Source organism: Palaemon carinicauda, chromosome 1, assembly GCF_036898095.1.
Source record: "Palaemon carinicauda isolate YSFRI2023 chromosome 1, ASM3689809v2, whole genome shotgun sequence".
NCBI classification, from domain to species: domain Eukaryota; kingdom Metazoa; phylum Arthropoda; class Malacostraca; order Decapoda; family Palaemonidae; genus Palaemon; species Palaemon carinicauda.
Genome location: NC_090725.1, coordinates 209,987,645 through 210,012,875, shown reverse-complemented (window position 1 = coordinate 210,012,875; position 25,231 = coordinate 209,987,645). Strand labels below are relative to the sequence as shown.

At 45.0% G+C, this 25,231-nt stretch overlaps 1 protein-coding gene across 3 annotated transcripts in view; it reads right to left on the bottom strand.

The window, feature by feature from the left end:
* Nucleotides 1-25,231, bottom strand: part of LOC137653734 (N-methyl-L-tryptophan oxidase-like) — a 334,229-nt gene that overhangs the window by 214,770 nt on the left and 94,228 nt on the right. For all 3 annotated transcript variants that reach the window (XM_068387367.1, XM_068387351.1, XM_068387361.1), the window contains exon 3: nucleotides 19,297-19,432. In XM_068387367.1, the coding sequence (XP_068243468.1) occupies nucleotides 19,297-19,432 (136 nt within the window). The remainder of the gene's footprint in view (nucleotides 1-19,296; nucleotides 19,433-25,231) is intronic.

The window sequence follows — 25,231 nt, the reverse complement described above, 5'->3', positions numbered from 1 at the left end:
ATTATGAGCTATTCCACGCAAGTAATCAATAACATTTACGTCTGGATCATAGTTTCCGACAAGTCTTCGAAGTCGTTGGGGCAATCTCGATACTTTTTCTTTTTCTTGGGAGGTTCCTGACCAGCTACGTATTGCTCAAATCTAACTTGATTTAATGCCTGTTCTTTCTTAATGCACTCAATAAATTTCCAGATTTTTGGATGGTATGCTGTCATCTGTTCTTCAATAGCTCTGTGCCACCTTTCTACAGAATTGTTTGTCTTCGGCAAATTATGTAATACAGCTTCATAAACGTTCCACATTTCGTGCGGAAATTGGGGTGGTCGACGACACTGTCTTCTGTCTGGACGTCCTATCCAGGTATCTTCGAAATAATCCAAGGCTTCTTGGACCTCAGGGGGAAAATATCGCTGTCACATAACTCTTCGAATGTAGATACGACTCTCTATGTTGGTACGAATGCTATTGCAGGGAGCATTCGCAGACTTGAAGCAAAATCTGTGTCATTTTCATACATCTCTTTTAACCCATGACATTGAATAGTACGCATGATACACTGGCAAAAATGGAAAAAACAGCCATATTGCTTAATTTGGAGAAATGTGTTTTTACATGCTTTTATCATAGCTTTTTCAAAATCTGTTGTTATTGACAAAGGGGGTAGAGACGTGAGTGAGTTCTTAATCTTTCCCAAAAATATTTCATATGTTTCTTGAGATTTATCTGGCAATAACGCATATACTAACGGCAATGAAATATTTTCCTTTAAACCATGTAGAGTGTATAACTGAAAGAATAATAACGGGACGGTTTTGAAGGTTCCATCCGCATACCAATGTTGGCTTTCAGCTAACAATTGTAGATTTCACTGCGTGCTGAAGATCATTATGCGCTTTTCAATATGACCAGAATCAAAATATAAGAACTCCTCCCCATTTGGCAACGTAGTAAAACCCTCAGGAAAAGTGATATGTTTACGATGAGATGGAAGAGCTGGTCCAGAAATACTTTTATATATCTTATATTTCCCATTGTTCTTTTTAACGTATCTGTACTTGGAAGCTTTCCTGCTGCTGCTTGATTGCATCCATCAAAAGCAATTGATAATATTGAATGAGGTGAGTCTGTTGAATTCTTCGCTTTGATACGAACTTCTTCACAAATCTATGCCACCTCGACATTGGCGGCATCTGCATACTTAAAGGGGCGAATACACACTTAACAATGGGGCGAGTTGTATGCGCTCCAGCCTCTGTTCAAGCATAGACATGGCTTCCATTTCTAATGATCAGACTAAATTCAGTACTGTATATTAAACACACATTTCTACCCAAACCTTTTATTATTAATATAATAAATTAAATAAGAGCTAAAATTATATTGGAATATAACAAGAGATTTAGAATATAAAATGTTGGGCCCTTTATTCTGTTTGAACAAGTAACTTATGATATAAGCACCATCTACCAGTGTTTTTCTGATAATACTAGGTGGAAGAAGGTTCCTGTGGTATGTGCTAAGATGACAAAAGGAGCAAAACAGGTATTTCTTTTTACTAAAATCTGTAACTAATATTACACTGTTCTATAATGGAAGTGTACTGGGAACACTAATTGATACTGACACCGGCACCACACTATCAACTATGCAGGGCTTACCACAAGGGGCACACCAGTGGTGCTAGAAGTGTCTGCAAGCATTATTTGATATACTGCACAGTAATTCATGAAATAATCAATGAGTCACGACTCCTTAGGGTAATGCAGTCATTATCAGACAGACAGGAAAGGGCAGCACATAGGTCTAATCTAGGATAACTCCCTCTTGAAAGAATACTACCACTACATGGTCAAGCTATGCACCTAGTGGTCCTCAGTCTTCCTGTTTGGAAAAGCACAAATGAAATTAAAGGGGACGAGCATATACAATAATACCACTAATAAAATGTACACAACACATGAGGAATCACAAAATACACAATCTGACCACATATCTTACTTTTCTGGCCACTTCTGTTGTTACAAATGAGAACACATTCAACAAAAGCAAACACTTATCACAAACCTAAGTAAGAAAAAGATCCAACAAGATGAAAATTATAAGGAGCTAACACCCAGTAGCTTTTCCCGACTTACCCTTTGTGACTACCTTGTTAATGATTCAATGGCTATTCCAACTAATGATGAAGTTGTTTCCTACTGAAAGGACGAAGGTTTATATCCACATAAGAACAAAATATTTTTTATTTATCAAACACTAATTGGACACCGATAATGTACAGTACTCTCAACCATAATCTTGTAATCTAACCTCCCACTATAGTAAGGATTCATGCATTATAAAAAAAACGGATTTAGAGCGAAGCAAAAAGGGATTTTGACGAAGGAAAAATCTATTTCTGGGGAGAGACCTGTGGCGCCCGGCAAAAAGTCCTTCTTGTATACCTTTTCTGATAAAAACCTTCCAATTATACCAAAGAAAGATAAAAGCATGGAATGCTGAGGTTACAACCCTCGCGCGAGCACCTTTTGGGTGTCGTGTATAAAGCAAACGCGCGTGAAATCCACTATTCACAGGTTGTCTTCCATTTAGTTAATTCCTTCGCCAAAGGGATGGGCCGATACAGAGGCCCTAGACACATCCCCATCGCCGCACCACCCACGCCACGACGCGAGCGCCATCTGAACAACATCCTTCTGTATTGGCCATGATGGCTTGGAAAGGAAAGGGTGGGATCGTGTAAAATAAGGGGAAGGGTTTCGCCGGGCGCCACAGGTCTCTCCCCAGAAATAGATTTTTCCTTCGTCAAAATCCCTTTTCTGGGTCGAACCTGTGGCGCCCGGCGAAAATGTACCAGAGAATGCCTTCCAAGCCCAACAATAACTACTAATTTAATAAGGGGAGAGAAACAACACCATGTAAAGAAAATCATATATAATTCAGGTAAGTAGGCATAAAATATAAACTAGCCACAGGGCATAGTGAGAGTAAGGATAAACAAACATGATAACAAGGAAACCTCTGAGTATCAGAGGAAAACATGCAACAAAACTGACATGGCTAAGAATATCCCAACTTAATAACAAGGGAAGACAATAATAGTTACAATCATATTAACCTAATATGTAATACACTTAGGGCTAACGAACCACCAAGGAAGCGGCGTCGTGGTGCGAGTGGCGGGTAGGAGGGAGAAGAGAAGAGATGGATGAAAGGAAGAACAAAAGATCAATGGGGAGAGATAAGGCTCCCAGCTGCAACCGTTGGATATTTAAGAGCCTGTAAGTTCTTTAGATAGTGGCGTTTGAAGACCATAGGAGATTTCCAACCCGTGTACTTCTTAAGGTTATCAAAGTCCATATTCTGGAAATAGTTGATGGAGGTAGCTATCGATCGGATATCATGAGCATGGGGAAATGATCCCGGATTGGCTTGTTTAATGAAGTATAGGATCTGTTGCCTAATGCCACGTATGGAAATGGTACCTCCTTGTTCTCTGATAAACAAGGGGCCAGACGATCGGGTAGCAGTCCTGGCTAAAAAGGCCCTGAGAGTGGTGACCGGACATAGAGAAGTATCTTGGAGAAGAGGAATAATCTTCCAAGGGGACCACCTATTTTGGGGGTCCTCGTTCTTAGCTAGGAACGCCCTGTCTGGTGAAAGAAGTACCTCACCTGAAGGGAGGAAATCCATGTTCTCTGAGTTTCGTGAGAGAGCTGCTAGTTCTGAGATTCTGGAACCCGAGGCCAAAGCTGTTAGAAATAAAGTCTTCCTAAGAAGAGTGATATAAGAGCAGGATTCGTTGTCCGTGTCGGAGGCCAGTTTGAGGACATCATTTAGAGACCAAGAGACCTTTTGAGGACGGACCGAAGGTCGAAGCCTAGCACATGCTTTTGGAATAGATGAGAAATAAGACTCCGCCAGGTTAATGTTAAACCCAACCAGGAAGACTTTCCTCAGAGCTGACTTAATGGTGGTTATAGTGCTAGCTGCTAGGCCTTTGTCAAAAATGGACCTAAAGAAGGAGATGGCTAAATTAGGAGTCATAACCGAATGGTCTGAAGTCCTTAAGAAATCCGCTAGTTTCTTAACCGCCGAATCATATTGGCGAATCGTTGAGTCCCTTTTGTCTGATTCTATAAAGAGGACATTATCTGGGTCGATGTTTGCGTCCCTACGTGCCGCAAACTTCATGAAATCCACAAAGTTAGGGTTTTGGCTATCCTTGAGGAATCTGACACAGTCCGTGTTTGGACCACCTGGGTCAGTTTGGGGAATGGGATCCGGAAGGGACGGAGTTTCAACTCGAGGAGGAGAGGAAACCAACTGCTCTTTGGCCAGTGAGGTGCCACTAAAGCTACTGCCCCGTTGAAGGAGCGGAGTTTGTGCAAGACTTTCAGTAGAAGATTCACTGGAGGGAATAAGAAGATCTTCTGCCAATGGTTCCAATCCAGGGTTAATGCGTCCATGGCATAAGCCTGAGGGTCCAGGTTCGGTGTCACATAACACGGGAGTTTGTGATTGAGTCGGGTCGCGAATAGATCTACCTGGAGACCTGGAACCAGCCTGAGTATCCACCGGAAGGAGTGCATGTCCAGGGACCACTCCGATTCCAGTGGGCTCGTCCTGGATAATGCGTCTGCTATCACATTCTGGACTCCTGCTAGGTGAGTTGCTGACAGGAACCAGTCTTTGTCGGCTGCCAAGGTGAAGATAGTGACCAGGATCTGATTCAGGTTGGGTGATTTGGACCCCCCTCTGTTGAGGCAGTGGACTACGGCCGTGCTGTCTGAGACTACTCTGATGTGGGTCGACCTCGGAGGGGAGATTCTCTTCAGGGTCAAGAACACCGCCATGGCTTCGAGAACATTGATATGGAACTGTCTCATGGCGGGTGACCAAGAGCCCTGACACATCTGATGTTGGGAGTAACCCCCCCAACCACTCAGAGACGCGTCGGTATGAATTGTCACTTGTGGAGAGGGGAACTGTAGAGGAACCGACTTGGAGAGGTTCCTCCGATCGGACCATGGTTGTAGTCTCATTTTCAAGACAGAGGGGATCTTCGAGGTCTTGTCTCTTAAAGGTATTGTCGCCCTCTTTCTCCAAACTCGATTGATGTCTTTGAGTTTGGCTTTTAATAGGAGATCGGTCAGTGAGGCAAACTGGAGTAGGCCGAGGACTCGTTCTAAAGCTCTTCTGGACACCTGTTTGTGTTTGAGAAAGTTCCTGACCTTGGAAGCTATCTCCCTCACCTTCTTGGGAGGAAGGGAGAGCTTGTGCTTTGAGAGGTCCCAACGGATGCCTAACCATTCGAAGAGGCTTGATGGTTGTAGGCGGGACTTCCGGAGGTTGACTTGGAAGCCCAGTTTGGCGAGAAAATGGAGTACCTTCGACGTAGCTCTTTTGCATTCCTGGTGCGACTGGGCCCAAATGAGCCAATCGTCCAGATAGGCGACGATTTGTATCCCTTGGTGTCTGAGTTGCTCGAGCACCGTCTCCCCCAGTTTCGTGAATACCCTGGGGGCAATGCTGAGACCGAAGGGCATGACTTTGAATGCGAAGGCTCTCTTGCCGAGACGGAAGCCTAGATAAGGAGAGAAGTTTCGAGCTACTGGGACATGATAATAGGCGTCGGTAAGATCGATAGAGGTGGTGACGGCCCCACGGGGAAGTAAGGTCCGTACCTGAGAGATAGTCAGCATACGGAACTTGTCGCAAAGGATGTAAGAGTTGAGCTTCGACAAGTCCAGAACTACCCTCAACGCCGACGAGTCTTTCTTCGGGACTGTAAACAGGCGGCCTTGGAACTTCAGGGATCGAACCCGCTTGATTGCTCTCTTCTTGAGTAACTCCGCAGTGTACTCTTCCAGGATGGGAGTGGGTCTCTGGAAGAAGGTCACCGGTGGAGGAGGGGATCCCTGTGACCATTTCCAACCCAAGCCCCTTGATATTATGCTGTGAGCCCATGGACTGAAGGTCCAATGATCCCGGAAGTGATAAAGTCTCCCTCCTACCGGCATCACATCATTGGGAGGGAGTGAACTTAGGGCCCCTCCCTCCACGGGAACCCCTTGCTCTGGGCCCGCCGCGTTGGCGGAACTGTCCTCTACCTCTGGAACTCCCTCTTTGGTATCCACGAAAGGAACCGGAGGGTTCGTAGGCAGGGTTGTATGCAGGTGAGGGCATCCAAGAGGGGTTGGGCTGTGTACCAGGGGGAGCAGCGAGGTAGACTACCTGCTGAGGAGGCGCCTGTTGTCGAGAAGTCGAGGCCGCGGAAGGCTGTGGGGACGAGGTACCCCGGGCCGCTTTGTAAGGACTAAACCTCAGCTTCTTCTTGAAGAATGTGTGTCTCTGGGGTTCGAACCTCTTTTTGGCTGAGAGACCCCACCTTACCTGCAAATTCTGGTTTGCCCTCGCTGCGTCCTGAAGAACCTTATCCACCTCGGTCTGAGGGAAGAGGGTCTTACCCCAGCAGGAGGAAGCTATCAGTCTGTTCGGCTTATGCCTGATGGTGGCCTCCGACAGAACGAACTTCCTGCAACTAACCCGTGCTGACCAGAAGTCATGGAGATCTATTTGGTAGGATAGCAGCTGATTCTTTGTGGCGACTCTGAACAGCGTTTCCTCTGGGTAAAGAGATGCAAGGGACTCCATGGAGGTGATGGATTGGAGGGACCTAGCAAGTCTAGTACGGGTCTCGAACTCAGTTTTGAGAAGACTCTCTATTAATCTGGGAAGCTTCTCAGAGAAAAGAGTAGAGGCACAGTCCGGGTCTAGTTTCCCCACCGTGAAGGTAGAGGCCGCAGCATCCCAGGCTGCCGAGGAACCCGGAATAAGCAAAGAGGTGGGGTCCGTCTCCTTGAGAGCCGGCATGGAAGAGCCTTCTTTGATGGCCTGTATAGTCAGCTCTGTGACTTTGTCTATGAGCGGCAAAGAGATGGAGGCCGCTGTCGTAAAAATAGTGTAGGAACCCTTGTGAGGGGTGAGCTTGGAGTTAATACACCCCCACTCTGATAGTGTTCTGGCCCAGATAGCCTGGGCCTGCTCTTTTGGAAATATGACCGTTTCCTTCGGTACCTTGTCCATACGGACCAATGCATGTTCCTTTAACCGTACAAAACCATTGAACGGGAATGCTAGGCCCGGGGGATAGAACTCCAGGTCCTCTAGAGGGCGGGTGCCCATGCCCTCCAGAGTTAGGGAGCCATCTACGAATGGAGCATGCAAAGCAAACCGCCAAGGATTGTTTTTATCGAAGGGCGGCAGCTTCGATGCGTCTGGGGCAGAAGGGGGAGGGAACTGAGTTCCGGCGCGGATCAGAGTAGCCATCATATCCTTAATCTCTGTTATTGCACCAGAGTGATGTTGAACTTGATCCCTGACCAATCCTTTGATCAGTTGGATGGGGAGGAGATCAGCCCAGGGTACCTGAAAGTCACCCGTTGGTTTTTTCTTGGATTTGGTAGACTTAGACTTCTTAGGAGTAGTGGTTTTACGAGGAGCAATATGAATATCAGGAGCTGTCGAGGGTCCGGGGACCGGTGACGTTGATACTGGCAAAGCTGAAGTCTTATAAGTTCGAAGTGGCTTCACCTTGGGTCGTACGGAGGCAGAGGGATCCCGAGGAGAAGCCTTAGAGTTATCAAAACCTAGAAAGGAAGAGGTAGAAGAGGAAGTAGGAGAGAAAAGGGTTTCCACCAACTCGGCACCACTTACCTGCTCGTCCCTGGGTTCTACGTCTATATCCAGACCCGCCATGTCCATCGGTACGAGGGTTTCGTCCTCCACGGAAATGGTAGCCCTGACTTCTTCAATTAAAGGGGCAGCAAGGTCAGGAGAGACTGCAGCAGTAGTCGAGCCTGGGAAGAGACGGGAGGCCATATCCCCATCGAGGAGATAGGGTGCGCCAGACGGGGCATTCCTGCCAAAGCCCGACACCCACGGCCGAAGAGTAGCCCTTGCTGACCGAAGAGAGACATCATCAGCCTGTAAGATTTGCAGTGATTAGTGATGGAGGAGGGGGTTTGCCCACCTAAATATACTGTGTATATCATATTCATGTCTATATTAGTGTCTGCCAACGAGAAATAAGGAACAAAGGGAAAACCCACTTACATCATCATTCAGCAGAACTGACGACAACTCGTAACAGAACGAGCACAAATCCGGGAACCACACTGGGTATTGGGCCTGTCCCGGTTCCTGGATAAAGGGAATGGAGCAGTGAGCATGAGACCGGCAGAGGTCATGCCCAACGGGGTCGCTGAACGAGGCAGAGCATCCTTCAGCAGTACAACGGGCCTTCTGTAAAAGAAAGGAGACATGAGTCTGGTGATGCTTGAAACTCTGATAAGGGATAAAAACCTATTATTTTAGAGTTCTGGCACTCACTGAATTACCTAAGCACCCATATTGCATTGACCAAACAACTAACTATTAACTTTAAGTTGATACTGCCCCATACCATTGTTGGCACTTTAATATTCAATTGTCTGTATATTTGTAATGCACCCAATGTCTGTTAATGACATAAGGATAATAAGCTTAAAGTAATCCGCCGACCTCCAAGGGTCGGGGAAGCAGTGACATGCCCTTAAAATAAATACAAACACCAGCCTTAGCTAAAGGCAAGGCAAATATAAGTGTGAAGTGTATGGGCGACCTCCGGTGAAGCCGGAGCTCCGGTGAGGCCGGATCGTAATGAAATGTCCTGAATAAAGGAGCCTTAGCTAATTAGCTAAGGCAACTTTAAGTGTGAAGTGTTTGGGCGACCTCCGGTGACGCCGGAGGATAATGAGATGCCCTGAATAATTCAATTGTGGCTAATAATTCAATTGTGAAAGATAAAAAGCTAAGTCGTAGCTAAAGACTAAAGCTTAGATTATAGTAAAGCGTATTTACGATCTCCGGTGAGGCCGGAGGGAGAAGAAAGGTCCTGAATAATTATTGTGAATAACAACACAGTTGTAATAACAAAGGCTATTGTGGATATGGCCGTGGCCTGAGACCGAAGTAAGGGCCACCGGAGGGTCGTATCTAAACAATATGAAGCCCGTCCCATGTAGTAAACAATATAAATATAACAATAGAACGAAAGTTATTGAGAATCCCTCGTGGCGGAGTATAACTCAAGGCGGAGTGGAAAACGTTCATAACTACTCCCGAGCCGTAACGGGGAGAGGACGAAACACGGACCAAAATAACGCTAACAATTGAAAAGTCACGAAAAATAAATAACTCGTAAGTTATCATCCACCCAGAGGGGGAGAGGTGAGGGAGGGAGAACCCGCTGAACGCACAAAACGGAAAACGGGAAATCCGCTCCCCCACCGGAGCTAAGAAAGAAAACGAGAGAAAGGGGTAACTCGTGACTGCGAACAGAAAACGGGGACCCCAATCTCTCGCTCTCTTGGACACAAAAACAGGACTAAAAATCACAAAACACTATTACAAACGTATAAAATAAAAATGTACATCCATATAACACTACGATCGAAGAATAGCATCCGTAAAAACTTAAAATAAATAGCACAGTCGAGACGAACGCCTCGGGCGGTTACTAAACAAAAACAAAGCTAAATCGCTATCTCGTTCGTAGGCTGGACTTACTAGCAAAAAGTACCATGAGCATAAATACACAAAAAAATAAAAATAAAAATAATAACGGTTCTAAAGGCATAAGGCCAGGGACTTAACCAAGAACCTAAGTGACAGAATACTAAACGGGCAGATAAAGATGAATTCCCAAACAAGTGAACAAACAATGGCCGCCATGAAAGGCCAGACGGGAATAATAAAACAGACTATACTGGATATAAAACACAAGCCCGGTACAATAAAATACTGTCAAAACAAACTATGGTACTTAACATTGGAATGTGTGAAGATGGAGCTTCGGACATGACAAAATAAATCCCCGATAGATAAAAAAGACCGAGAGCACAACAAAACCATTCAACACTTTGAATTCCAAAAAGAAGGATCTTGTTCAGATGGCGCTCGCGTCGTGGCGTGGGTGGTGCGGCGATGGGGATGTGTCTAGGGCCTCTGTATCGGCCCATCCCTTTGGCGAAGGAATTAACTAAATGGAAGACAACCTGTGAATAGTAGATTTCACGCGCCTTTGCTTTATACACGACACCCAAAAGGTGCTCGCGCGAGGGTTGTAACCTCAGCATTCCATGCTTTTATCTTTCTCTGGTATAATTGGAAGGTTTTTATCAGAAAAGGTATACAAGAAGGACTTTTCGCCGGGCGCCACAGGTTCGACCCAGAAACATCTATTTTTGGGTGAGATAGCCATGACGTCCTGATGGAAGGTTCCTTCAGTAGCTTCCTGAGGGTATATATGACTACAGTAGATATTCCCAGAGAATTAACTAAAGGTTTCACAGAATTCTAACTTCTGGCGCGAGTACCCATAAGGTTTCCCTTTAGGATATCGTATAATAACAGGGGACGTATGCTTGACACACCACATAGCTATCTGCACCCCACATAGCGTTTACACTTTGAGGGGGAAGTGTGGCAAGTATTAGGAGAAGCCGTCACAAAACTCTCCTCCTGCGTTATTGTTACGGTACCTAGCGATGTAAACAAATGGCCGCCATAGCTGGCCGTCATCTTGGTTTACGTCACATCCGCGCGCTCCATTCCTTGATTCCATCCAGCGTATCTGTCAGCCTCCATGATACAATAAGAAAGGGAGGGGCCTGGCAGGCCAGAGTAGAGAACGAGGGCGGGTCCATCAGGACGTCATGGCTATCTCACCCAAAAATAGATTTTTCGTTTCGCTCAAAATCCATTTTTTGGGCTCAAGCCATGATGTCCTGATGGAAGTGTACCAGAGAATTAGTGTATCGTGGATTTTCCCCATTTCGGTAGTGCCTTCTACTTCAAACAACATTCCTTTGGTCTGATGACCTTAGAGACCGTGACATCTCCGTTACGTCACTACCAATGGCATAAACTATGACATGGCTTCCTGGCCCCCTGGCAGGGAAGTCCTGTTTGGACGAGAGGAACATCTCGAAGTATCCTGATGAAGAAAAACTCACCTGTAGACAAGGATCTTGTCGGTCTCGTAGACAGATCAGGAAAGTTAAGTACTTGTGTGGGAACAAATATTTCACTTTTCTTAGGTGAGCTTATATCAGACAGGAGCAATATCATAACATGAATTATAATAAAGGTCAAAATAGGGGCAATAAAACTCTGTAACAGTAGTGAATTTCATATAGCGGGGCGAAATAAGACGCATATGGTAGCGAAATTTCTATTTTATTCAAGAAAATATTCGCGATAATATGAAATAAGGTAAATAATTTACAATCAAATTATTGATTAGTAAACATAGACTGAGGACTACATAAGACAAGGGTGTGGAATCTGAAAAGGAAAACTTGCCATTACACACATGGGTTCCAGGGGAATTAAAAGTCTTTGAAAGTCACAATACACTTCATGTCCAAATAAACATGTGGCACACGTATTCAAGTCTATGTTACTTCACCTTGTAGAAGAACAGTCTTTCGTGCCACTAAGTGGCACTTAAAACCACTATGTATCGCATTAGGGTCAACACAGGCACCCGTTGAGTTAGAGTCCCGAAATAACTCACTGTCCTACGCAGCACTAAGCAGCAGGTTTTAATACACTACCTGCGGCTACCACGAATCTTTTGACTTCGTGCACCTGCTTCGCATAGTGTTTAAAGAACACTCTTGAGGATTTCCAGCCTGTGAAAGATCGAAGGCTTTCGAAATCCATTCCTTGGAAGAATTTTAGGAAGAGGCGACTTTTCTAGGATCATGACCTGCGGGTGTACTGTCAGGATCCGCTCTGCGAATAAAGTAGGTGATTTTCGTCCTTAGTTGTTTAAGTGACAAATCACTACCCAATGTTTCTCCTTTAAAGAGTTGTCCTCCGCCAAAGTCTGAATTTATTCGAAGATAGAAATTTAGACTCTCTACTGGGCATAGAGAGACATCTTCCTTCAGGGGGCAGATTCTCCATGGGCCCCACCTCTTAGTAGGGAGTTCATTCTTAGCGAGAAACTTTGGGTACGGGAAGAGGGTAAGTTCCCCTGTTTCGGCAAACTGTATCTGGCCCTCTTCTCTAGATAAAGCCACTACTTCACTGACTCGTGCTCCCGAGGCGAGAGCAAAAAGGAAAATCACTTTTGAGTCAAGTCTTTCAAAGGTCAAGATTCATTGTCCACGCTAGAGGCAAAATGGAGCACCTTATCCAGAGATCAGGAGATGGGTCTCGGTGGAGGTGCAGGACGGAGTCTAGCACACGCCTTCGGAAGTTTGTTAAAGATTTCGTTGGACAGGTCTATCTGGAAGGCATACAGTAGTGGTCTTGTCAAGGCCGATTTACAGGTGGAAATCGTATTGGCTGCTAAGCCTTGTCCATGAAGGTGAATGAAGGACATACAGAAATCTATGGATATTTCCGTAGGATTCTTTGCCTTGACAAAGGACACCCACTTCTTCCAGGATGACTCATATTGCCTTCTAGTAGACTTTGTTTTGTATTCCTCTAGGAAGTCTAAACATTTCTTCGAGATTCCGAACCTTTTCTTCACGGCTTGGGAGAGAAAATCATGAGATGAAGGTCTCGGGTTTTCTTTGATGAAGCGAAGACAGTTGACTTCTGAACCTGCTGGGAGAGAACTGGGTCCGGCAGAGGGATCAGCTTGGGCTGTAGCTCCAGGACTAGAGGGAACCAGTTGCTCCGGGGCCACTTGGGAGCCACTAGGGCTGCTGTTCCCTTGAAGGTTCTCAGTTTGGAGAGGACTTTCAGCAGAAGGTTGGGTGGAGGGAACAGGTAAATCTTGGACCATCTGTTCCAATCCAGGGACATGGCGTCCACCGCTTCCGCCTTGGGGTCCTCCTACAGAGGAAGTTGGTTGTTGTCGCTCGTCACGAAGAGGTCGATCTGCAGTTCTGGCACTTGACGGGAGATGAAGGAGAATGAGTTTATGTCTAGGGACCATTCCAACTCTATGGGGCTTGTCCTCGATAGAGCGTCCGCCGTCACATTGTGGAATCCTTGTAGGTGAACTGCTGAGAGGTGCCATCTCTTCCTGTCCGCTAGGCGGAAGATGGGTAACAGCACCTCGTTGAGTTGGGGCGATCGTGAGCCCTGACGGTTGAGACATCTGACCACAACGGAGCTGTCCAGAGTTAGACGGATGTGGATCGAAGGACGAGGGGACAGTTTCTTCAGAGTGAGAACAACCGCCATAAACGTCTTGAACAGGGGAGACCATGTTCCTTGAACTTGTCGCTGGTGGGAGCGACCTCCCTATCTTTCTAGCGAGGCATCCGTGTGGATGACGACCGACGGAAGTGGTGATTGAAGAGGAACTGATCTTTTCAGGTTCTTTGCCTCCGACCACGGCTTGAGGAGTGAGCGAAGCCTGGTTGGCAGAGGTCTCTTGAGATCTCGTTTTATCTCCAGACTCCCGATGCATATTTTAGCTGTGCTCGTAGCACTGGGTCTGTCACTGAGGCGAACTGGAGGGAGCCTTGCACTCGTTCCTGTTGTCGTCTTGAAATCCGTTTGGATTTTAGAAGTCTCTTGACAGATCCGGCTATTTCCTTCCTTTTCTTCAGAGGGATGGAAAGACGGTGTGACTGAAGGTTCCAATGGATTCCCAACCATTGAAACTTCTGAGCTGGAGACAGTCGAGACTTTTCGGTGTTGATTTTGAAATCCAGATGTTCCAGGAACTGGGTCACCTTTCAGCAGGCACGCGAGCATTCTTCTGACGATGTCGCCTAGACCAGCCAATCCTCTAAGTAAGCCATCACCTGGACGCCTTGAAGGCGTAGCTGTTGGACGATCGTGTCTGCGAGCTTCATGAAGATTCTTGGGGCCACGTTGAGTCCGAAGGGCATAGCCCTGAAGGCGTATTGTCTTCTTTGAAGCTTGAATCCTAGGTAGGAGGAAGCCTGGTGATTCATTGGAATGTGCCAGTAGGCGTCCGCCAGGTCTATTGAGACCGTGTAAGCCTTGTGAGGCAGTAGGGTTCTTATCCGTTGAAGAGTCAGCATCTTAAATTTGTTGTTCGCGATGAACTTGTTGAGAGGGGACAAGTCCAGAATGACTCTGAGTTTGTCTGAGTCTTTCTTGGAAACACAAAACAGTCTTCCCTGGAACCTGGTGGACTTTACCCTCTTGATCACCTTCTTGTTCAAGAGTTCAAGGACATATTCTTCCAGGATGGGGGTTGAGGGTTGGAAGAATTGGTGGAAGACTGGAGGTGGTTTTATCCAGCTCCACCCTAGTCCCTTCTTGACGATGATGTAGGCCCAAGGACCGAAGGTCCAACGATCCTGGAAGAGGCGGAGTCTTCCTCCCACCGGAAGCACTTCATTGCTTCTGGTTTCCCGAGAGTTTACCACCTCGGCCGCTTGCTCCCCTTCCTCCTCTCCCTCTGGATGGACGTCGAGAGGAGTCTTTGCCGGAGCCTCTACCTTTGGGGTGAAAGGTAGTGGATTGCCTTTCATAGCCAGGGGTGAAAACTGGCGACTGGGCCACCACCGGCTGAGGGACCAGCTGAAAGGTCTGCTGTGGCTGAGCCACTAGCTGGGGAGTAGCGGGTGCTGGAAACTGGCGTTTGGCCTGACGCTGCTGGGGTCGGGGCTTGTTGGACTTCTTCTTAGACTGTGGACCCTCATCCTGAGAAGATTTCCTCTTTCGGGACATGCCCCACTTATTGAGAAGGTTCCTATTCTCAGTGGTGGCTTTGTCCGCAATCTCTTTCACCAGGTCCACTGGAAAGAGGTATTTGCCCCAGATGTTGGAGGAAATCAGTTTCCGGGGTTCGTGTTTAACGGTAGCGTCCGGAAACATGAACTCTCTACAGGCTCTTCGGGCCTTGATGAAGCTGTACATATCCTTCAGCAAGGTGGCAAGGTGGGTCTTCGCAAGAACCATGTAGTAGCCTGGGACCCGAATGTCCCCAGCCATTGTCTCAAGTTGCACTTGAAGAGACAGGGAGGCGGCCAGCCTCTCTTTCGTGTCTTATTCCCGATGCAAAAGGTAGTCGGTGAGCTTGGGGAGGTCTTCATTAAACTGACGTCCAGCAACGTCTGCCTCCAGCTTTCCAACCGTGAATGTTAGCTGGATATCCTTCCAGCTTTTATCATCGGGAGGTAGGGTGAGGGAGAGAGGCCTACACTCCTCCAATGTAGGGCAGGGTTTTCCTTCCTCCACCGCCTTCAACACGGAATTCAAGGCCTTTTCCGCAAAGGGAAAGACCATGGTGGGAGGAGCAAGAAAAGACGGGTGCTTCTTGCTCAAGGCCGGCATTTTGGAGTTGGTGTATCCTCTGCTCTTGAGGCAGTCAGCCAGCATAGCTTGAGCCTTGGCGTGGTCAAACACTATGACCTCCTTAGGCTCGGTCTCCTCCTTGGAGACTGGTTCGGACTTGAGACGGATGTAACAGTCCGGGTAGGCGTCGAAGCAAGGTTAGAACTCCACCTCTTCAAGGGGAACAGCACCTAGCTTATCATTAATGAAGATGCGTCCAGTCGTGATGGGCCTGTGTTTTGCATGCCTCCAGGGATTGGTCATTGAACAGGGGGGGGAAGATCCTTGACGGAAATCTTCTTCGGCTGCTTCTTCAAGCTCAGAAGTTCCCTCTTAAGGTCCACATGCCCCTTGCGTTACTTCTCATCCAGGAATGCCACCAGAGCTTGGATGGTATCCTGGGTGGCCGGTACTACAGGTATCGGGGTGGCAGATGTAGAGGGGACTGGTTCAGAGACCACGACGGAAGTCACGGAGGGCGCACGGGCGATCTTGTCCTCAGAATCAGGGGTCTCCACCTGATCCTCTTCCTCTTCTTGACCCTCAGTCATGAGGGTCCTTTCCGTATTTTTGGACACATCCAACATCCTCTCCACTTCGTCAATATGACAATCTTGGAGAGCGGCCGCAACATCCGGTTCGACAGTTAGTTGGACGCAGGGGATCTCATCTTTGGGGATAATGGCATCAGCAGATGCCTTAGGAAAGAGCAGGGCTCTCATCTTCTCGCTTGGGAGATAGGGCAACGTGGTGTTCTTTTAAAAACCGCGCACCCACTTGCACAGTTTCTCTCGGGCGTTATCCCTAGCCTCTGCTGACGGATGGTTGTCAAACGCCTCATCGAGCAGGTCCTTGCAGACGTTACAGGCCTGCGGATCCCAGTAGCGAAGGTTCCCCTTCATGATGGAACAACCAGCGTGGGTCCGGCACACCAGGTGACCATGAAAGTTGGGGCGACGAACGCTGCAGAAGGAGCTCTCACACATCACATACTCCTCCTGTAAAAGAAAGAGGAAATGAGTATTAGGAAGTCAATACAAACATGACTTACAGTAATCTTAGATTAGAATAAGTTAATAAACTTATAATATAAGATTCCAGTGTGTATAGGCTTAGGATAGGTAAGCCAGAAAGGAGGTAGGAAAGACACATTTTTGTGCATCCCGCCCAGCCAATTGCCGCGACCCCATACTGTAACTAATTCAAGAGGACCGTCATGGGCCCTGGGGGAGGAAGAACATCCGTGCTGGATGAGCCAAGCTTAGGCTTCCTCTGGGGAATTAGGTACAGTAAGAGGGGGAAGCTGAATTCATTCAGTGTATAAGAAAAAGGGGGATAAGCTAAGCCCCCTTATCAGATTAGGTCCCGGCAAGAGACTGCACATGGATGCGCAGAATATGCTGGAAAGATTTTACTGTACAACTATTCTAGGGTATAACTATACCATAGGTGTACTGGTTATTATCCATAGCTGCACAATATTAGCTGGCCGGCAGGAGGGAGGAGTGACTGTCCACTGTAACGCCAAGATTGGTGGCGCCAGCAGCCTGGCAGCATGCCGGAGGCTCGTCTGGCGCCGGCAGGTCCCCATCAAGGATGGACCCTTCCAAGCCATTAGTTTATGTGGCAGAGAGAGGGTGACACCTTAGGTGATGGCAGATTGCCGGCAAGCCGGTGGCCGGCGACGGTAACCGACACTGATATCATTCAATGAGACAGGTAGGGCCCCGAAGACTCTGACGGCTAGCGCCGGCAGAGTGGGGGGCGGCAGTGGACCGGCACTAGGAGAAAGAGGGATAGGAAAAGAGGAGAGAGAGGGAAGGGTAATACCCGGTACCCAAACCAATCTTCCTCCGGAAGAAGTGTTCAAATTAAAGGGAGGGGTGTTACCTTTCATCCGGAGGCAGAGAACCGGCAGTCGGCTATGTTGCCAGTGGTGGCCCAAGGGAGGACCGAAGAACACTCAAAGAAGGGAGGTCCTCCGCTGGCAGACCGACCAACGAATGCTATCCTATAGTTCGACTATATGCGGGAAGCGTAGCAGTACGGACTAACCAAAGAAAGGACCAAGCCGAACCGGCAACCCACCGGCACGCGGTGGAGTTGTAGGACGGCGGACAGGGGTGTGAAGGCTAGGCCAACACCAAAGGGATAGAGGGGGAGGGGAAAGAGTCCTGAAGGGGAGTGTATGGGGGAAGCGTAGTTCCCACCAGCACTCCCCAGGAGGGGGGGGAGGGAATTCTGTTCAGGGCTAGCCTGTCTTGGTAGGAAGAGTCCATTCTCCAGCCTAGGGTAGGTTACCACAGAGTAGGTACAGCACTAATGTCCTGTCCTAAACTATAAAGAAGCAGAATCCCACAGACTGCCTAACCTAGGCTAGGTGAACTAGTCTCCTAGACCAGGAAGGGCAGGGGGAGGACAAGTCGCTAGGCCATAGGGAGGAAGGGACTTATCCCAACCAAGTGTGGACTAGGGGGAAGGGCAGAGCCCCACCACCTTCACCCTCCAGCAGGGATCAGAAGGAGAATACATTCTCCTAATGGGGAGCTGGGGGGCGAACGACTGGTACTCTGAGGTTCCATCCCAAACTCAAAGCGCATGTACTATGGCAAGGAGTGGGGAAGGAAAATCCTAGCCTAACCTTACCCGTATGCAATTCGAGGTAAAGAGGGGTAGGATGTAGCCTAGGCTACCTCAGAGGGAGGAGATTACCTTAGGTAAGGTAACTGGGGAGGTAAGGGAGTATACAAAAGCCCCAGCATTAGGTTAGGGGCAAGGGAGACGACTACCAAGATCACCGAAACCCCTTGCATACTCCCTAGAAGGCGAAATAACATCTGTGCAATAACTGAATCTTGTTTGTATAAATGCCTATATCTTCATTTTATAAAATAACACTAGGAACACTTATTATATCATGCAAGAAGTAAACATGAACACTAGGCTATCGAGCCTAGGGGCTAGGCTAGCAATCTAGCATAGGATTAGGCTAACACTAGTCGCCTAAAACGAATACTAACGGCATAATATAACTAATTCCTAGCAATGAAGACTAAATAACTAATGTAGTTATTAGTTATAAGACCGGGAAGGTTGCTTTGGCTAACTAAATAAAGCATGCGAGGCGAGCAACAGCGTCGCAACATGACGCCTCCGGTCGGGGCACAGCTCAGCTACAAAACACAAGAATTAAAGATAAAAAGTCGTTACTTTACGGCTGGAGCTTATTTATACAATACAAGAATATGGTACTCAACTTTCCAGAAGAAGGCAAGGCCGAAGATTGCGACATGATGCAATTAAATAGCGAACACTGGGAAAAACACTCTGCTCCGGTACGCTACAGAACAAGGAATGGAGCACGCGGATGTGACGTAAACAAAGATGGCGGCCAGCTATGGCGGCCATTTGTTTACATCGCTAGGTACCGTAACAGTAATGCAGGAGGAGAGTTTTGCAACGGCTCCTCCTAATACTTGCCACACTTCCCCCTCGAAGCGTAAACGCTGTGTGGGGTGCAGATAGCTATGTGGCGTGTCAAGCATACGTCCCTGTTATTATACAATATCCTAAAGGGAAACCCTATGGGTACTCGTGCCAGAAGTTAGAATTCTGTGAAACCTTTAGTTAATTCTCTGGGAATATCTACTGTAGTCATATATACCCTCAGGAAGCTACTGAAGGAACCTTCCATCAGGACGTCATGGCTTGAGCCCAAAAATCATATTATAAAATGAACTCCTACCCATCAGGCAGAAGACCAGCATCTCAAAACATAAGATGAATCAGCTAATGGGGGCCAGAGACACCAGTCTGAGATGGATAGTGTATATACATATTGTCCATTGTCTAAACCTTTGCTAAGATATCGCTTGGTAATTTTATTTACAATTCATTGTAATCTATATTTACATATCTTTTAGAACTTCTAAACATTAGATACTGTTTGAACTTGTTCTTGCTACTAACCTGACTCTTTTTCAAGTTGATTATATTTCAACATTGACTGCACTGCAAGCACAGACCACGTATGGGAATCTGATACTTTGCGACACATTCGTCCCTCATCATACCAGCTGCCAAAAATCTGTCTGTCTTCCCTGGACTTTAAATAAATAATCTACAGTAATCTTTATGATATAAATAAAAAAAAATAAAACTATAATAATAAAATATATCAATATAGTATACAGTATATATTATCTTCTAGTTTTTAAATTACAGTCCTATCATAAACCGTTCTCAAGCTGTTACATCTTGGATAGAGGGAAAATAAAATTTTTATGACAAAACTAATTATGTATGATGACATCACCAGACCATGCCATTATCTTACTCCTCATCACACTCAATCTTTGACCAGCTGTAAGACTTTAGAAAACCAAGTAAGCATTATAAATAGGAATGAGAGAGGAAAATCCACTAGTGTTGGGTAAGCATTGAAATCATTTTCTAAGAGCATTTTGTTTGTTTTAGTGAATCATTCCCAGAATTCATATGCTCAATACTATATTTGGATGGCTGTAGGGTTAATGCTAAAAATTACAGCTAAAAATTAATCCCACTTGAAAGTTGAGCAAGAATCCAGAATCAACAGATAATTTAGATAAATACCTCCCAAAATCCAAATTCCACCAAAGAGACTGGTTGACTCTAGGGAATGTGACAGAAATGTAACGTATTTACACCTTACTTCTTTACCAAGAGTATAATAATGATAATGGCACAGATGATGCGAGGACAATCTCAACCCCCTACCTGTGAAACACAGACAAGCTACTTTTGACCCTCAGATCATGACTGAGAAGGGAGAAGTGTAACTTGAAGACTCATGTTTCTATGACTAAGAAAAATACAAATTATTTTTCAAATCTTATATTTTTTTCTATGCAATTACAAACCTTTGTCTTTTAAATAGGAGGCATTCTTCGGTGGGAAGCAGTTATGTATAACCTGAATTGGGGGTTGTTTTTCTTCTCTGTTTAATCATACTTCCTAGTCCTGTATGAGAGTTAGGAAGCCGACACCAGCCACCTCCAAACAGCTCATTTAAAGTTTATAGAAACTGATAGGGCCTGAAAGTACCTATCTCCACAAGGTTGGAAATGTAATATCCAGCACATGATGACTAATGGATTTGTATACATTTCACCATCCTTCCACTTAGTAAAAGAGGATCTGGGAAATATTTCACAGAGCTTGTCTCTGAAGAATGATCACATGGTTATGAAGCATACCTGTATCAGAAGTACGATCCATAAACTAATGATCGCAGCTGCTAGAACCCCAAGATAAGGGAAAGAAAGAAGAGGAGTTGGTCATTCTACCTTTCTATCTAGGCTCAGACACAAGGCACTAACTTACCCAAGATATTTTCTTGCCAGGAGGGATCTGCTTAGCTATAAAACCTGTTGAGTAGCCACCACAGGAAAAAAGATAAAAGTGTCCAAGATATTAAGTAAAGGGGGCTAAAGGTGGTCTGGTGCTTCCAGTCTCCAGCATTAAGCCCCACATACATCTACAGGTTCTTATGAAAGGCTACTGTCAGGCAAATACCCATGACTTTCTGAGCTCTCACCAAAGCCGCCAGTTGACATCTTCACCAGCCTATGTGTACTCTCACTAACTCATTTCAAAAAGTCAGAAAGACACTTTTATTAGCAAGTTTCTCCTTGTTCTTGCCAGAGCTGACAAGGAGTCTTACACCCAGGCTTCAAGTGTTGCCTCCTCTTCAGATAGTGCCACAGAATTCTTACAGGAATTATTTAGGGTTAAAGTGCTGTATGGTCTACAAGAATTTTCTTGTAAAAGGATAGAACAGGGAATCCAATACAACAAAATACCAAAGAAATACTCCCTGCTCTAGGAACCGTGTTTCAATCTGCAAAGCACAGACTCATTGTGAAAAGGGAAGACCCACAATTGAGATCCGATTGAACCCGTCGCAAAACCTACAATGATGAAAATCACCTGGCAACTAATAACATCATCACTGAGATTGATTGATTGATTGAATTTAGGTTTTCTGGCATCATGACAGCTAAGGTCATTGATGCCAATATCATTTGTTATAAATAAAGTGAAAAAGAACATTAAATTTCAAAACATAAAATGAAAAGGATATCCAGCAGCACTGTCTCTCCCATGGGGACAGAAATGGTAGGAGTTAAACATAAAAATATTTTGATCGGCTTTTAGACTTCTTTGTCCATAAAGGGAAAAAGACCGCCAGAGCCCTTCTATTCTGACTGACAGTGTGATGGGACAAAGGTGAGGGAGAAGGGAAGAAAGAACATAAAGTTCTCCTAAGTATCGTTCAAGCTAATGATGACGCTCCAACAGGGAAGACATCACAGAAACTACATGAAGAGATCCTTCCTTCTCCCCTTTCTGGAAACAGGAAAACACTGAGGGAAGAAAGAGGGCAGCACCCTATGCTTCACACTCGGTAGACGTAAATACCTTCTTCCTACAACTGCGTATCGATGTCTAAGGATTGCCAACCTTCTTACATATAGGTTTTTGAAGTCGCTCCGTGAAATGCTCCTTAAAGCACCATTTCAAAGGTGTAAATACTGCTAAATATACCAGAGAAAAAAGTTGCATGGAATGCTAGAAATATATCCAGCTCGCTCAACCCTAAAGGGTGTCGGTATTAAAACTGGGGCGAGTGATACCACTACCAGAGATCCCTTTCCAATTAGACTTGTCCCTCCTCAAAATCCCCCGTTACTACGAGGTGTCGTTCACTACAGCTACCCCCCCCCCCCACCACCACCACCACCACCACCACCACCACCACCACTACCTATCCTTCTCCCACCATTCCTTGTTAGCACCCGTGAACGTTCGGACGTGTTTTCGTAGCTCTGTGTTATCTTGTTTGTGAAGATGTCAGGCGTTTTGGAGATCCATGCTCCCAAATTAAGTATTATATTTGTCTGTTTGGGATTTCTAGGTAGCGACACACGTCTATAACCTTGTTGGGTTTTATCTCAGCCACTTTTGTTGACGCTCCCTTATGGGTGTTGTATGCGGTCTTTTGGTGTCGTTTCCTCGGGATCTCTTTGTTTTGTAAGACTTTCTATTCGGTCCTTTTACTAATTGTAGTCTTATTTTTGTGTTATGGACATCTAATTCAATGTTTTGGCATGATTTTATCTTTTGTTTAGGCTATTTGGACATTAGTTAGTCGCTTCGGTTGGGAGCCTTTCTTACAAGAATTCTTGGTTTATTGAGTTTACGGGGAATCGGAACGCGTTTTCATTCATTTTAGTCCTGCCTGTCCAGATCGGTATTTTACCCGATTTTGGAGGACTAAGTTTTGTTAAAATGGTATAGTTTCCTCTCCAAGTCGGCAACTACCCGAAATTGGAAAGTTTTGCTTTTATTCCTTTTACGCCGTGTTCCTTATTCTCCCATTTTCTCAATATGCCGATTTAGCCTATTTATTGAATTTCATTGTATTTTATTGTTTTTCATTTTGTAACGTCTGCTATTATATGATGTTTTCGTTTGCGTGCTTCGCATCAGGTTTTCCTCTGTGTTTCGGTGGGTAGTACGGTGTACCCCCACCCCCCTCCGATCACAGTGGTCACATGATTTTGAGCCAGTCTCCTCCCCCTGGGTGTCCTCTCCCCCTTTACGCCTCTCGCCTCTCCCTACATAGGTGGGTAGGCTTAGGTCACGTGCTTTTAGAGAATGGGAAGTCACCCAGGGTGGGGACTGGATCTTTCGCTCACTGCGTCATCGCGAGTAGCATATGCGCCTCGCCTAACCCCCCCCCCTCCTTTCTCTCAAGTTATCCATCCGTTTTATTATTCCTCCCATCCCGGAGGGCCGCGATATTTTGTAAATCGTATCTACTAATGGCAGTTATGTTTCTATGATCGGATTCAGACAACCTACTCTGTTCTGATACCTTACTTCACCCTATATTTGTTACGTAATGTTATGGATGGTTGGTTTGAGAGAGAGAGAGAGAGCGAGAGAGAGAGAGAGAGAGAGAGAAAGAGGGGCTGCGACGGAGACAATAGTTTATGTCTCAGGTTATCCATCCGTGTTATCAATACCTCCCGTCCCGGAGGTCCGCGATATTTTGTGAATCGTATCTACTAATGGTAGTTATGTTTCTTTGATCGGATTCAGACATCATACTCTGTTCTGATACCTTACTTTATCCTATATTTGGCTGGTTCGTGAGGGAGAGGGGCTGCGACGGCGCTACATTGCTTGCGTAGCATTGGGTTTTTGCACCGGATTTACGCATGTTTTCCGGCACCCCAATGGCATCTACTGTATTTTCGCTCTTCCTGTCATTAGGTTTAATTCATTTAATTTCATGCATTCCGGAGTCTACGGACTTCGATGGTTGTTTCTAGTCATTTCTTGCTTACGCTTCCCACCCCGGTGAGTATCCCGTGTGCTGGGAACTCATAATAAAGACTATTTTTTCATGACGGAGGCGTAACATGTTTTTTTAATGCTATTTCGTATTATTTCCTTTAGATTAAGCACACTATTTTCCGCTGGGTGTCACGGCGGAATTTAATTTCTTTGGTTTATTATATATATAAATATATATACTTTCATCATGTTTGATCTCTGCTGGGGTTCCCAGCACAAGTTAATTTTATATTCATATACCAAATTATATCACTCGGTGGAATTCTTAGGCACCGCACCCTAACCTCGGGAAGTAGGCCTAAGTTATACACTAAGGAGAGAAGGGATACAGCCGGGAGAGAGAGAGAGAGCTCTCACGATCTGTGAGTCGATGCAAATAGCGTTCTCTTCTCGGTTAGTCATGAATGGCCACCAGTCGAGCCGGACTGAGTGTGAACCTTGCTACGTATCGCGTATCCCTCAATTCACGGAATCCCATCTTTGATTTTCTTCCGCCCGTGAGGGCCGGGATGACTTGAAATTGTATCCATGAGATAGTTACTATGTTTCTTTGATCGGATTTAGATAAAAATTTTTACTCTGTTCTGATCCCGTAGGTTGATTTCTTATACAGTGAGCCCTCGCTACTTCGCGGTTCGACCATCGCGGATTCACCACTTCGTGGGTTTTTTTCATAACCCATATATATACAGTGAACCCTCGCTACTTCGCGGTTCGACCATCGCGGATTCACCACTTCGCGGATTTTTTCCATAACCCATATATATACAGTACAGTAACATATATATATATATATATATATATGTATGCTTGTATTTATGTATATATGTATGTATGTATATATGTAGGTATGTATATGTGTATACATATAAGTATATATATATATATATATATATATATATATATATATATATATATATATATATATATACATATATATACATATATATACATATATATATATATATATATATATATATATATATATATATATATATGTATATATATATATATATATATATATATATATATATATATGTATATATATATATATATATATATATATATATATATATATATATATATATGTATATATATATATATATGTATATATATATATATATATATATATATATATATATATATATAAATATATATATATATATATATATATATATATATATATATATATATATATATATATATATATATATATATATCTAAAGTAGGAAGATGTGATGTAGTTCTAGGGGAATAGTAGGGGAAATATGTCTGGGTAATAAGCAAAGCTCTACCTCCAGTTTGTTTCTTCATTATGATCAGAGATAAATGTAAACAAAACATTGGTTGCCATTTTTTATCGTGCTTTTTAGCGTGTTTAGGAAGTGCATGATATAAAATTGCCTTTAATATTTGTGCCTGTTTTAGTTTAGGGTACTGTAGTACATGCATTAAGTGTTCTGTACATTAAAGGGTAGTTTGTTAACAGTACTACTTA